Source organism: Notamacropus eugenii, chromosome 5, assembly GCF_028372415.1.
Source record: "Notamacropus eugenii isolate mMacEug1 chromosome 5, mMacEug1.pri_v2, whole genome shotgun sequence".
Lineage (NCBI taxonomy): Eukaryota > Metazoa > Chordata > Mammalia > Diprotodontia > Macropodidae > Notamacropus > Notamacropus eugenii.
In genome coordinates, this window is record NC_092876.1 from 124441848 (window position 1) to 124457042 (window position 15195).

Genomic DNA, 15195 nt, shown 5'->3' on the forward strand with positions numbered 1-15195 from the left:
GTACCATTGTTTTTGAGTGTGTCTTGGTGTGGGGGAATGGAATAAGCATTTATTAAACACCTACTGTGTGCTGGGTACCAGGTTAAGTGCTTTATGTCATTTGAGCCTTATGACAATCTTGTGAGGTAAGTGTTGTTATCATTCCCTTTTTGCAGTTGAGAAAATTGAGGAAGATAGTAGAGAGAACAATGAAGGTCTTTTGAAGGAAAGTGGTTGGCAATCCCTTCTATCTCTAGCATCATAACATGTAATAGAACCCTCATTTCCTGATGTCTAGTCCAGTGACTTGCCCAGAGTCACTCAGCTATTAAGTATCTAAGGCTTCATTTAAATTCAGGTCTTCCTAACTCCAGGCTCAGCACTCTAGCCTTCATTCCACCCAACCTCCAGATACATCCTTTTTTTTCCCCTTCAAAATGATTTCATTTTAAGTAGGAAATAGACTGTATTTTGAAGTAGCATATATTCAGACCAGTACAATGTTCCCTAAAAATAAACATGGGAGAGAAGATGAATTGTCCAGCATACTACTAAGTATCCATGTCGTACACAAAGACTTCTTTCCACAAAGGGGATCACAGGATTATCTATTCAGTGCTGAAAGGACCCCAAAGGTAATCTGATCTACTACCCTTATTTTAAAGGCTTAGAGAGATGAAGGCCCTGGCCCAAAGTCACACACACATTCAGTGACAGAGATGAAAAGTGAACCCCAGGGCTCTGACCTCTCAAGAATCTTCAAGTATAAACTGGATGACCACACGTGTTGGAGATGGGATTTCTATTCACTTGTGAAGTGGTCTGGAGACATCTGAGCTCTTGTCTAATTGAAGATTCAGTGGTTCTGATGGTCTAATGCTAAGCTAGTTGTGAAGGGGTAAAACTAGCCTGGATGAAGAGAATCCATTGGAAGAGTCGAGTTATTCTCATAACTAAAGGTACCACCATGCCATACCCCCTCCACCAAGTGTTAACTCAGTGGACACAGAGAGCGTAGGCAGGATTGACATCAGGTGGTTACGAAGAACAATCCATCTTTACAGTGAAAAATAGATGACCATCATTGAATTCCGGTACATACTGAGTAAAGTGCTGGAGCTGGAGTCAGGAATACCTAAATTCAAATCCCGCCTCAGGCACTTACCAGCATTATGACTTTGGAGAAGTGCTAGGACACTTTGGGCCTCAGTTTAATGAAAATAATGGGGCTCAACTAGGGGATCTCTAAGCCCATTATAGATCTAATCATTTATATTCTCAAGTCTTTTCTGGTTACAGGATTCTAGAGTCCTCAGTGATCGAGCTGCAAGGAACCTCAGAGGTCATCTAGTTTAACTGAATTTTAGAGATAAGGAAACAGGCTGAGAGAAAGGAAATTATTTGTATTTTTAAATTAGTAGACCTATCCAAGTTAGTAGAAGGAAAAGATCAAGAATTCAGGCCTCTCAACTCCCAGTTAGTTTTTTCATTATACCATACTGCCTCCTCATAAGCTCCATATTCAATTATTCTACATTTTGAGGTGCTAATAATGACAATAATAATGATAGCTAAACTGTATGTAGCACTTCCTATGTGCCAGGCACTATACTAGGCACTTTACATTATTATCTCATTTGATTTTCACTACTATCTTGGGAACTACGTTCTATTATTATCCCCATTTCACAGATGAGGCAACTGAGGCAAATAGGTTAATCACCTTGCCCAGAGTTACACAGCTAGCAAATGTCCCAGGATAGATTTGAACTCAAGTCTTCCAGACTCTAAGCCTAGGATGCTACCCATTGCACCACCTACCTGCTCCTAGATCCATTCTGGCTTTAAACATTTTACCTTCTAAGGTCCCACCACCTTCTATATTATGTTGGAGGAGCTGTGAAGGGAAAAAAAGACATGCTAATGTTTATGTGTTCAGACCTTCTGTGTTCTAAGGCCTTTTCTTTTTTAATATCATTTTTAAATGTCATTGGGTGTTTTTTTTAAACATATCTGTCACTTCCCCATGACTCCCAATTCATCCATACTCCAGTGGAACCCTTCATCTCTCCCACTTATGCAAAACACATTGGCACGTTGCTCAAGTTCCTCCAGGGCCCATTCCCCTCATACACGCAGTCTCTTGTCTACCCAGAAGCAGGAGCCAGGTTTCACAATCGGTCTGCTAAAGCTGTAATTGGTCATGGTATTGACAGTGGATAAAAGTATCTACTCTGGAATCGCGAGGACCTGAGTTCAAATCCAGCTTCTGACACTAACTAGTTGTGTGACCCTGAGCAAGTCACTTAACCCTGTTTGCCTCAGTTTCCTCATCTATAAAATCAACCAGGGAAGGAAATGTTAAACCATTCCAGTATCTTTGCCAAGAAAACCCCAAATGGGGTCATGGAGAGTTGGACATGACTGGAATGACTCAACAATAAATAACAACCAAAATCCTTTCCTATGATTGTCCTTCGTGTTATTGCGTTTACCATACAAATCATTCTTCTGTTCCCGCTTACTTCTTTCTGTCCTCGTTCATGCAGGCCTTCCCCAAGTACTCTAATGCTCCACCTTCCTCATTTCTTGTGGTACAATAATATTCCATTACAGTCACACACCACAGTTTGTTCTTTTATCCCCCAATTAATGGATACTCTTGTTCATTCCAAACTTTTGCTTCCACATGAAGGACTACTGTAAATATTTTTGTATCTCCTGGACATTTCCTTCTGTCTTTGACCTCCTTAGAGTATAATAAGTATGGAAGTGGTATCATTGGGTCAAAGGATATATAAAGTTTAGTGATTATTCTGGTTTTATTCCAAATCATGTCTCAGAAGATCTGGAGCACACCATGGCTCTGTCAGCAGTACATCAGCCTGCCTGTTTTCTCACAGCCCCTTCCACAATGACCATTTTCACCCTTTGTCACCCTTGCTGTAATGTTTGGTGTGAGGTAAAACCTTTTTAGCACTGAAATTCTGTTTTCTCTCTTCTAAAATTCTCCATTCTAAGGTAGTAAACTCTAATATTTCTCCTTCTGATGGTCTTTTTTTTCTTTTTCATCTTAAATCTCTTCTACTCTGGATATTACTTTTAAAAAAATATATCTAATAGCCCTTTTACTACCTCTGATATTGAGTTTCCTTTCCTTGTACATGGTCTTTCTTATTTAGAACAGAATCTTAATTCATACCCCACACTACTGCCACACATTCCATCCATAAGCTAAGAAACCAGTCAAGTGACATTCAAAATTTTATGAAAGAAAAGTTTTGCAAAGGGTTTTTTCTCCCTTTTCCAACCCCCATTTCAGAAGAGAAGCCAAAATCAAAATCATTCCTCCAAGTCTACCAGCTCCCCTAGCACATGCACTAGATTACAACCATGTTCCCAATTAGGAGAATCAATTATTCATAAAGATCTGAAATTGTAATTCCTATCGGAACAGATCTAGAAGCGCTCCTTCTCGTAAAGCAACTGCAGTTTGAAGAACAGAAAACAAGTTGGAAACAGGCAAAATGTTTTAACGTGACCTCAGTCATAATTGAGGGCATCTTGTTGTTTGGCATGAGTAAAGAATTAGAATTTCAGCTTCTCCTAGTGAAAGAGACCTCAGAAGTCATCCACTTCAACCCTTCAGTCCACCACTCCCCCACCCAAGTTGGAATCCTCTCTCCATTGAGATCTGATTCATTTTAAATAGCTATCAAATGGGCTCCTAAAAGATGATTCTGAATTATTTATTTATTCATTCACTCACCCAACGTTTATTAATCTACTGCAAAATATGAAGGATGCTTGTGAACTCTTAGAGAGATGAATAAGACTCATCCTAAACTCTTCATTGGTTCATTTCAAAAGCTGCATGCTTGCTAGGCTTTGTGCAAGTTCTAGAAATAGAATAGATATGCAAACAGTCTCAATTCCACTCACATTTTAATTGGGGGGAAAAACATGAACGCAAAGACATAAATACAAATATATGCAAAATGAATTGAAGGAGATGGGCAGCGTTGGAGGACCTTAGCGAGGAATCGGAATCGCCCTCAAGTTGGAAAAAGCATATTTTCGAGCCTTGAAGGCAATGTCCCAGGGGACAGACAGTCTATGCAAAGACACGAGGAACAAGCAAGCAGCCCACTTTGGCTAGAAAATGGGGTATGTGAGTAAGAGACCATAAGTCTGGAAGGGTAGTCTAGGGCCAGATGATGAAGAGTGTTGAGTGATAACAGGAATTTGTATTCTATCCTAGAGGTAATTGGGAATCACTAGAATTTCTTGAGCAACACCTGTGTTTGAAGAATATCAGTTTGACAGCTGTGTGGAGGATAGACTGAGGAGGGGAGAGATCAATTGGAAAACTCCTATCAATCCAGGTCAAAGATGATGAGGGCTTGAACTATGGTAGCAGCCATACAACTTACCCTGCCCCCAACAAGCATCATAGGAGTAAACTATGCAGAATAACTTCACATCCTTTGAAACCAAATTGCTTTTGCCATAACTACATTGTTAAGTTTCTAATAAGAGTCGCATGAACAGGGTCCATGTTTCTATAGGTTCCCAACAGGTAGAACAAGAAGCAGCAGGGTCAGGTTTCTATCTCACATACAAAAAAGCTTCCAACTCCTCAGAACTGACCCATGATGCTCTAGTAAGTTTCCTTCCTTAGAGATAGCCAAAGAAAGACTATGTAGCCCCTGTCATGGAAGCTAGAAAGGGCATTCTTTCATCGGATGGAAGATCAGATTAGATGACCTTTAAGGTCCTTCCAAGATTCTGTGATTCAGGGAACAGCTGTAAAAACTAAACATTATTTACAAGCATACTCAGCTTATGAAAATCAGATATACAGAATGATCAATGGTGGAATTATTTACTTTGTAAAAACTTTCTTTTACTTAAATAAAATTCCCATTGCTTTTAAAATGAGATCTGGATGAGAAACAGATTTATATACACTTTTCGAGGACATCTATTTCCTAAATCAAGGTACACCTGTAATGGTAATAGTAGTGATAAATAATTTTTATAACAATAAATATTAGGTCTATTGAATGACTACTTTACCAAGGATTGGAGAGCGTAGCATCATAAAGCTTGTTCCACAGCAGGAGCAGTGGAACAGAAGAGCAAAGAGACTTGGAGTCTCTGCCAAGACTTTCTGTATGAACTGCAGGAAACCACCCATCCTTTCCAGGTTCTAGAGTTCTTTTGAAAATGTGGAGAATGAACTCTGGGGGTCTACTTTGGAAACTTTAGCATCTTTTGATTGGCTATGAGCTTTCCTCTGATTTTGTTTATGATGATTCCTTTTTCCTTTTCTTTCCTGCAGAATCTGTGGACAATTGTCCAAGCAACTGCTATGGGAATGGAGATTGTGTTTCTGGGACCTGCCATTGTTTTCTTGGTTTCTTGGGTCCAGACTGCGGCAGAGGTAAGGACTGGATATATTTTGTCTGTTCTCACATGCCCCCAAGCAGGAACCAACTCTAGTTTTGTGGGGGAAAAGTACTAGAAGTTCCCACCTGCCCCTGTGACTTTGGGGACAAAATGACCTTATGCCACTTTGAGACTCTACAGTGGAAATAAAATCTATTGGTCTTGTGCATCTTGTTTCAAAAAGGTCCCAAATGCCTACTCTATTTGGGTTAAATGAGATACTATTTGTAAAACACTTATCACAGTGCCTTGCCAAACCTCTATATTGCCCACAGCTTTAGTTAACAGACCTGGTGGTAGAGAAAGAGTTTCAGACTGGGAATGGGGAGGACCAAGTCCTTCATTGCCTCAGTTTCTCCTTCTATAAAGTGAAGGATTCTGAACAATTCCTTTTCTGAGTTCCCAGCTCTAACTTTCTCCATTTGAACACTTTGGACTATTTTTAAAAAGCTTTATTTTTTTTCACTTAACAAAAATTTTATTTTCTTCTTCCTTCACCCTCAATTGGAAAAGTGGGAGTATACAAGGGGTGGCCTCAGGACTCATTGTTTTGCTGATCCTGATTAATAAGTAAATGACTGAGCGACTGACTGAATATGTATACATATACAAGCATAAGCACACATGTGTGTGTATGTGTGTATATATATATTGCATATGTGCTAATGTGTATTCACATCTCTATTTATATACATGCACATGTATGTAAATTCTTCTGTTGACTCTTTGTAACCCCGTGGATTTGTCCATGGTGTTTTCTTGGCAACGGTACTAGAGTGGTTTGACGTTTCCTTCTCCAATGTGTCCCCATTTTACAGATGAGCTAAGGCAAATAGAGGTTAAGTGACTTGCCCAGAGTAACACAACTAATAAATGTCTGAGGCTGGCTTTGAACTCATGTCTGCTGGACTCCAGGCCTGGTGCTTTATTCACTGCACCATCTAGCTGCCTATAGAGATAGATAAGGAGATAGAGTTAATAGATAGAGAGATAGAAAGATAGGCAGGCAGACAGAGTTAACAGATAGACAGACAAATAGAGCTAATACATAGAGTTAGCAATAGAGATAGACAGACAGATAGATAAATAGATAGATAGATAGATAGATAGATAGATAGATAGATAGATAGACAGACAGACAGACAGATGGACAGAGTTAATGATAGCTGGGTGGATGAATAGATGGGTAGATGGATGTACACACAGAGAGATTGAGTTGTTGAGAACCTTAGAATAGTGGCAATGTCAAAGGACAAAGCAGAGCATGTATGGGGCATATTGCTTGGGTCAGATCACTAGGGCTTAGGGTCATCCATAAGTAGGTGAGTGAATCAACTTTGGATTTCCTGTGAACTAGGGGATACCCCTTGAAAAGCTGCCGCATTCTAACATGCTGCATACAGTTTACTGATCATGTGCCAAGTGATGGGCTTTTGTCAGGAAGCCTAAGAGTTCCTCTCTCTCTTGGTATGGTCTTAACAGCTCATGGTGATTATTCTCTGTCCTTGTAGAGAAAAAGCCTGTGGGCCTGTCTGCTCCCTATTTTCAGAGCCAGCGGGCCCCATTATTCACTGGTTATATGACAACTTGAGCTCACTCGATTGAAAAAATGACAGATGGGGCCAGGACAGAAGTTGTTGTTTTGGGGTTTTTTTTGCATAACCCATCCCTTCCCAGCCCCGCTACTCCCTGATGCTTTACAAAAGTGAATTTTCTCTAATATATTGCAGATGATAAATACATTATCAGAACAGCTCATGCACATTCTTAGGGTGAATTTTTGCAGGGCATGAAGCACTTTTCCTCAAAGAGTCCTCTGAGGTAGGTGGTACAAACATGATGAGGAAACTGAGGCTAAAAAAGTCAGATGATTTGTCCAAAGTCCCACAGCCCCTCAGGTCAAGACAAGTTGAATTCCAAGGCCATTGAGCCTTCCACTACACAATATTGCCTTAAGCTGCATCTGTATCAGTGGCTTCCCTGTATTAATATCTCCCCTTCCCTGGGCAGTGAGGTAGCACAGTGGATAGAGTACTGAACTTGAAGTCAGCATGACTCGTGTTCAAATTCTGCCTTGAATACTTACCAGCTGCGTGAGTCTGGGCAAGACAAGTAATTACTGTCTTCCTCAGTTTCTTCATCTATAAAATGGGGACAATATTAATAATAATAATAAGAATTAGTAATAGCCCTTACTTTCTAGGGTCATTGTGAGGATAAAATGAGATGATATTTGTGAAAAGCTTTGGAAACCTTAAGTTATTTAGTCACTTTTTCAGTCATGTCTGACTCTTCATGACTCCATTTGGGATTTTATTGGCAAAGATACTAGAGTGGTTCACCATTTCCTCCTTCAGCTCATTTTACAGATGAGGAAATTGAGGCAGGCATGGTTAAGTGACTTGCTCAGGATTACACAGCTTGTAAGTGTCAGAGGCAAGATTTGAACTCAAGTCCGCCTGACCCCAGGACCAGTGCGCTATCTATCCACTAGAGTACCTTGCTGCACCCCATCTGTTTTATAGAGAAAGAAACTAAAGCCAAAAGAGCTGAAGTGGGATGGACATGGAGTCAGGCAGCCTGAGCTCTAGCACACTCCACCATTCCTTCCTTGTGTGGCATTGAGTGGATAACTTCCCGTTCTTAGGCCTCAGTTTCATCTTCTATAAAGCAAGGAGCCTTGGATGAGGTGAACCCTCAAACATGGGTTAATATTCCCATGGTCTCAAACAGGCTTTCAGAGATGCCTGGGCAGGCCGGCCTGGGGAAGCAATGTCATTACCAGCTGTGAGTGCTTAAAAGAGGAAGGTTGGGGAGGGCTGGAGGGAGGAGGAAGGATATGTGGGCAGTGGAGAGGAGTCATTCCTTATGACAAGAATTACTGTCTCATCCCATATGTACTTAAAGTTAAGAGTCCTGTATAAAATGGCCTTATTGTATCAAGGCAAGAATAGTGGGCACTCTGAGCACAGTGCAATATCATTTATTTTTATATAGTGTCCTCTATCCAGATGATCACAAAACCCTTTGGAGTAAGAAGTAGAATAGAAGGATAATGTGCTAAAGAGCTGAGTTGGGTACAGCTCCTCTTTCAAGGGGAAATGATGTATGATATTTGCATGGAAGAGTGAAGGGAAGGGAAAGGGGAAGGAGCTGGTGGAGCAGGCACTGCTGAAGGCTTGGTGTGATGGAGAAACGCTAATAATGATGCAAACATCTCCTATTAATATAGGACTTTCAGGTGTAACCCTCGGAAATAATTAGTTGTCAAGTATGATTACCCCCACTTTACAGAAAAGGAACCTGAGGCTGAGAGATTTGGTCTTTCTTAGATTTGATCTCGAGAGAGAGACCTTGGAGCCTATCTGATCCAACCCTCTGATTTCACTAAGGTGATGCACACCCAAGGTGGAATTTGAGCCCAGTTCTCTTAAATGCAGAGCCACTATTGTTCCCACTGCACTTATGGGAGGATGGTGATGATCACCATTCATTTGATTCACTAGCATTCCATAGCTTTCGTGTAGCACTTTAAGAGTCGATAAGTGCTTTATTAACATTATCTCATTCGGGCCTTACAACAACCCTGGGAGATAGGTACTGCCCTTCTCCCCGTTTTCCAGATAAGGAAAACAAAGTGTCATGCCTCCTATCACACAGATTGTTAATTATAACCTGGGTGTGTGTATATTTCTATAGATGTATGTACACAGCACATACATGCATATAGATCCATGTGTATATGCAGGCATACACATGACATACTATATGTGGCTGTGTACATATGTATATACACACACATGTAATGCCTCTTTGCATATATACGTGCATGTACAATACAGATTTGCGTGTGTACACATGCATACACATACACACACTTGCTGTCCTCATTAAAGTGTACATTCTTTAAGGACGGGGATGGTGTCATTTTGTACTTTTGTCTGGCACACAGCAGGAGCCTAATAAGTATTGGTTGAGTGATTGCTTGATCTACTCTCTCTAGGATCAGAATTATTTGTGATCATGTTTAGAATTTCGGCTTCTCCCTCGCCCTACCTCCTTCCCGCTCCATCCTGTCCCCATCAGATTATTGATTCCTTTAGGATAGGAACTATGCTGTTTGTTCATTGTTATGTCTCCAATGCCAAGGACAGTGTCTTGGACAATGTATAAGCTTAATAAATATCTGGGAAATCACGACTGAATTAAAATGCCCAGGAAGTCAGCTGGGCTTTGGAGCAAGAGGTGCCTATTTCCTAAAGGGAGGAGACCTAGTAGGGAGAGTGAAAGGTATACTATTGGAGAGACATAGAAAGGGGCTATGGGATGTGGTAGTTAAAAGGATGACACGTTGAGTGCCTGAATAAGTACTTTGAAGTAGAGAAAAGGGATCAGATAATAAAGCACTAAGGTAGTATTCCCTCGGGTTCACAGCCTCTTTGCAGAGGAGGTAGGCATGAAAAAGCAGAAGAACAAATTGTGAGGCAGACGAGGTAAGAGTATAAAAAAATGGCTCACCTTCCCTCTAGGAGTGCTCCACTGCTGACAACATATTCTGTCAAGTAAAAGCCATGTGAGGTGGGGACAGTAAGTTTTATGATGCCCATTTGACAAAAGAGGAAATTGAGGCTCCTAGAGGTGAGATGACTTGACCACAGTCATGCATCCAGTCTATGGCTGAGCCAGGGCTAGAACCCAGTCTTCCTGACTCCTGTGCCCTCTCCAGGGTGCTCACTCTTCCTTGTCGGAAGGTAGCCTCAAGTAAGATGCAGATGAGCCTGGGGCAAAGAGGAAGGCCAGAAAGGAATCGAAAGAAAAGTTCATGGTGGAGGCAGTCAACTTGAATAAAGACAGGCTAATCCTAGGATGAAATAAGGGAATGAAGAAAAGAATGTTATTTATGAATACCAAAGGAAAGAAATGACAAAAGCTGGCAAGCTAAGCTGGCAAACTAGGAGGAGAAAGGGACAAAGGGTAATGTTTTGGTCATTTATTTAGTTTCTTTTCAGTATTTGAAGTATTTCTCTTATGAGAAAATGATTTGACCAGAGGACAGAACATTGGAGCATTAGAAGGAAGCTGCCCAGAAGACAATTGCAGCCTCACCTAAAGATTCCTACCAGCGAGAGCTCTCAAAAAGTAGATTGGGCTACCTTGGGAGGAAGTGTTGTCTTGGCTACTGAAGGCTGGAATACCACCCGTGGGGAAGGGCATGGAGGGGACTGTTGTTCAGGAACGGTTTGGAGGAGATGCCCTCTGAGAGCCCTTTCCATTCTGACTCTTTGAGACCTGGGAAAGCAAGTTCTGAAATTTGATGTTCCCCATTGATGTTCCTCTACAGCCTCCTGCCCTGTGCTTTGCAGCGGAAATGGACAGTACATGAAAGGGAGATGTCTGTGCCACAGCGGCTGGAAAGGTGCTGAGTGCGACGTGCCCACCAACCAGTGCATTGATGTGGCCTGCAGCAACCGTGGCACGTGCATCATGGGAACCTGTATCTGCAATCCAGGCTACAAAGGAGAGAGCTGTGAAGAAGGTAATGGACCCTCAGGTTGCTCTTAGAGCCTGTTCTCCTATGTCACCTAATTAGCAGACTCTGGGGGTCCATGCATATTAATGATAACAGGATAACTTTAGGATAAACCTCTGAGGTACACTGTGTGTTAGACCCATTTTACAGATGGAGGTGCTAAGGTTCAGGGAAGCAAAAGTGGCTTGTCTACAGTTAGATAATTAGCAAGAGGCAGAGTTGTGATTTTTTTTCAGTACACTCCAGCTTCTTAATACTGATTTCCTCAGCTACTGAATACGTAACTAGCAAGAGGAGAAAGATGGACTGGATTTTTTTTTTTGTAGGGTTAGTAAGTCATTTAACTGTCTCTCTCTCATCTGAAAAAAAATATCTCCCCCTTTTCAAAAAGTCTCAAATTATGCCTCCCTTTGTCTTGAAAATATTATATCTTTTTCTTCCTTTTTACAAAACCAATTGTAGCAGTTTTAGAATAAAGTATGTGGTAGAAATTGGGCAAGGGATTAAAACTGGAGTTTGACACCATGTTCACCATATGGAAGACTCACTGTATTAACCTTGAGCAAGTCATGTCATTTTCCAGGACCTCCAATTCAACGTCTGTGAAATGGGTGGGTTGAAAGAATACTGTGAATTTTTCTTGTATGCATTGAGATTTCTTCTAGTTCTAACTGATAACTTCTCTGTTTTAATAGTTTACATTCCACAATCTCTTCCCCTCTTACATTCTGTTTTCTATGTTCCGACATTCTGTCCTGATGTCTTACTTGGCTTCAGCAGTCCATATTTTAAGGAACCTTCCAGCTTTTTGCATGTTCTGTGTTTCTTTCTATCTCTGGCCATTTTTGTTCTAACAGTCTGTGTTTCAAAGTCTTTCCATCTCGTATATTCTATTATCTAAGATTCTTACTTACTTAGTGACAGTCTGTGTTCTAAGGGCATATAGAACAACTGGATATAAAACTAGCTATTAAACACTGAGATTCCTTCTGAGGTCATATGAAGGCAGCTAGGTGGTACAGTGGGTAGAGTGTTGGACTTGGAATCAGGAAGATCTGAGTTGAAATCCTGTCTCGGACACATGCTAGATGTGTGAGCTTGGGCAGGTCACTTAACCTCTTTCAGCCTGTTTCCTCATCTGTAAAATGAGTATAATAAGGGCACAAGATTATTATGAGGTTCAAATGAAATAATGTATGTGTCACACAAGGTTATGATGAGGATTAAATGAGATAATGTAAAGCCCTTTGCAAATCTTAAAGCTCTCCATAAACACTAGCCAAGTTTCCAGCCCTAAAGTTCTGTTATGTTATAAATAGAATAAGTTTAGCAACTGATCTTATAAGGTAGAGTCCTAAAGTGAGAATCAGGAGGTATCCTGACCAAGATAAGAATTATTGTGCCCAGTTTATAGATGAAGAATTTGAACAGACTATGGGTGATCCATGACCTTTATATAACTCCTCTCCATGTGAATTACATTCTTACATTAATATCAGTAAGTCAGATCTGCAATAAGGAGAACACTGTGGAAACTGAGCTTATGGGAACTGGCAGATGATGTTACCCACTGAAGAGACTATGAGATTCACCATATTCTAGGTTTAGAGTTTTGGCCTTTGTCCTGACTTCTGACCATGAAAAGGGAGAATCTTAGAATTGATGGAGATCGTAAAGAGCAAATGCTCAAAGCTCCTACTCAGCAAATAAATCATGTCTATATCATCCCTGAAAGGGGAACATTCATTGTCTACTTAAATACCTGCTTGAGCTGATAGCATAATATGTTGATAAGAGGATGACACTTGGAATCAAGAACATCTGGATCCCAAAACTGGCTTTACCATCTACTACCATGGTCTGGTACAAATGATGGGCTTAGATGAGATCTAAGGTCCTGTATTCTCTCTTGACCTCCAAAGATGAGGTTCATTGATTCACTAGACTGTTCATGATTAAGCTAACATCTGCTTCCCCTCTGTTGTTGTTGTTCAGTCATTTCAATCAGGTTTGGCTCTTGGTGATCCTATTTGGGGTTTCCTTGGCAATGATCCTGGAGTGGTTTTCCATTTCCTTCTCCAGCTCATTTTACAGAAGAGGAAACTGAAACAAATGGGGTTAGGTGACTGGCCCAGGATCACACAACTAGTAAGTGTCTGAGACCAGATTTGAACTCATGAAGATGAGTCTTCCTGATTCCAAGTATCATGGAAGGAAGGCCAGCCTCCAACCCAGGAAGCCCTAGGCCTCTGATACATACCGGCTGTGTGACTCTGGACACACCCCTTCATCTTTCAGCGTCAAACAGCTCTTCTAGAGTTGTACCTTCCAGAGAAGGTGATGACCTGCATTGTGAACAGGAGTGTCCTCAGCCAGGAGTTTGTTAGACTCACTGAGCTATAACACAATTCCAGGTATTGTTGGGCCTGTGTCTCTTTGGGTGCATTAACTTCAGTTGGAGTCCCAGGTAAGCATCTGATGAAAGCACATGTACCCCTTTTAGTCATGAACCCTTTGTTTTAGTCCAAGACACATGTGGAGTGAGCCTCTGGGTTGGTAGTTCTCATTTGCTTCCTCTTATCACCATGTTCTTTTCAGGTAGAAACAGAAGGAAAGAGCCCCAAAGAAAACAAGATGCCCATTGAGACCCATGGGCCATTTTTACCCCCACCATGCACTTGCCTCTCACAGGCAGGACAAAATTTGTTTCGTCAAAATAAACTAAAACTGTATAGTGTGGAAAATCCATGGGATATTTACAGGAGTGAGGGAGAAATCTAATAAAATTTTTGATTTACATTATTTCTTTGAAAAGAAATGTTTTTCCATCTTGATTTCTTTTCTGAGAAGGGCCATCTGGTATTGATTCTTTCTATTATTTCTCCATTTCTTTGGTGCAGCTTGGTGGAGTTTTTTTTTTTTGTTTATAATGGGTTTTCATGTGCGGCTCCCTCTTTCACCATCCTCCCTCCCCCTTGAGTGAGTTCCACATTGTTTATAAAACATCAGCTAACAAGCTTATGCAATTTTTGCTTCTCTGTGTTCTGAATTTTACTATCCTGTGTTTTATAAGGCTTGAATGGTGCCAGCAGGACTTTGAGGGTTATGGGGGGCTATGGAAGGAGAGCGGGGCATGGGGGATGAGAATAAATTTAAGCTCTCAGTGGTGAAAAATGAGACATCACTCTTGGGGTACTGAATAAGGTGTAACAACTTATGTGACCAATGGACCATGAAGCACGTTGGGGAGAGGGTGGCATTCCTTATTGCATGATTTGTCAAAAAGGGCCACAGTGCTGCCAAATGTGCCAGCTTGAAATGAGCCACTTTCCAGAGCAGAAACGTGGCCATTTGGCACAGCTTCAGAGAGAGAAAGAGAGAGAGAGAGAGAGAAAGAGAGAGAGAGAGTATGAAACAACTCCAAACAGGTTCGTCCCATGGAATGGCATCATGAACCCCTGTCCTTTTCCCTTCTTTCCAAAGTTTTTGTCAAGCCACAGTTTCCTAGAATTCAAGACTAGAAGGATCATAGAATCATAGGGTTTGAGCTCTTTGAAGACAAGAATTGATTCTTAGGGACTTGCAGAATGCCTCGATCGTACTCAGTGTATAATGAATGTTTATTGAATTGAATTAGAAAGCATCTCAGAGATCATTAAATTCAGCCCCTCATCTTGCAGGTGATCCAAAAGAGGTTCAATCATTTAACCAAGGTCCTGATTCGTAATCTGTTAACTCAAAGTCCAGTGTTCTTTCTGGTACCTTTTGATGCTTCTCAAGGGACTTTTTGATTGTCTAAGTCTAATCATCCCATTTTACAGATGAGGAAATTGAGATCCAGAAATATTCAAGGGCCTTCTGAGAATCACACGAGTAAATAGAGAGGCTAAAATTCTGACCAAACTTCTCTACTCCAAATCTCACCATACCCAGAATCCTCATTTTATAGATTAGGATGCTGAAGCTCATAGGATAGCCACTTGCTTGGGGTCTCTCAGACAGTAATTGGCAGAGATTGTAGGTATCACAGGTCTCAACTCCCGGGGGTAGTGTTTCTTTGCAATAACCCATCAAAGCAGAACAACCCAAGTCTAAACTGTGGTTCTAAAAGCTTCCCAGGGTCGTAGGGAGAAGCTCACATTTCATCCTCATCTGGGGTTCTTGTCTATTGTGCTGAACCCTAGGAGATTCTAGCCAAGTTTTAGCATGAGAGTCTTTTGAAGAAGCTCATTTTG

The 15195-nt window shown here is 41.1% G+C and overlaps 1 protein-coding gene across 6 annotated transcripts in view; it reads left to right on the plus strand.

Moving 5' to 3' along the window:
• Nucleotides 1–15195, plus strand: part of TENM4 (teneurin transmembrane protein 4) — a 1206236-nt gene that overhangs the window by 987362 nt on the left and 203679 nt on the right. For all 6 annotated transcript variants that reach the window (XM_072610720.1, XM_072610721.1, XM_072610718.1 and 3 more), the window contains 2 exons: nt 5324–5425; nt 10772–10966. In XM_072610720.1, coding sequence (XP_072466821.1) covers nt 5324–5425; nt 10772–10966 — 297 coding nt within the window. The remainder of the gene's footprint in view (nt 1–5323; nt 5426–10771; nt 10967–15195) is intronic.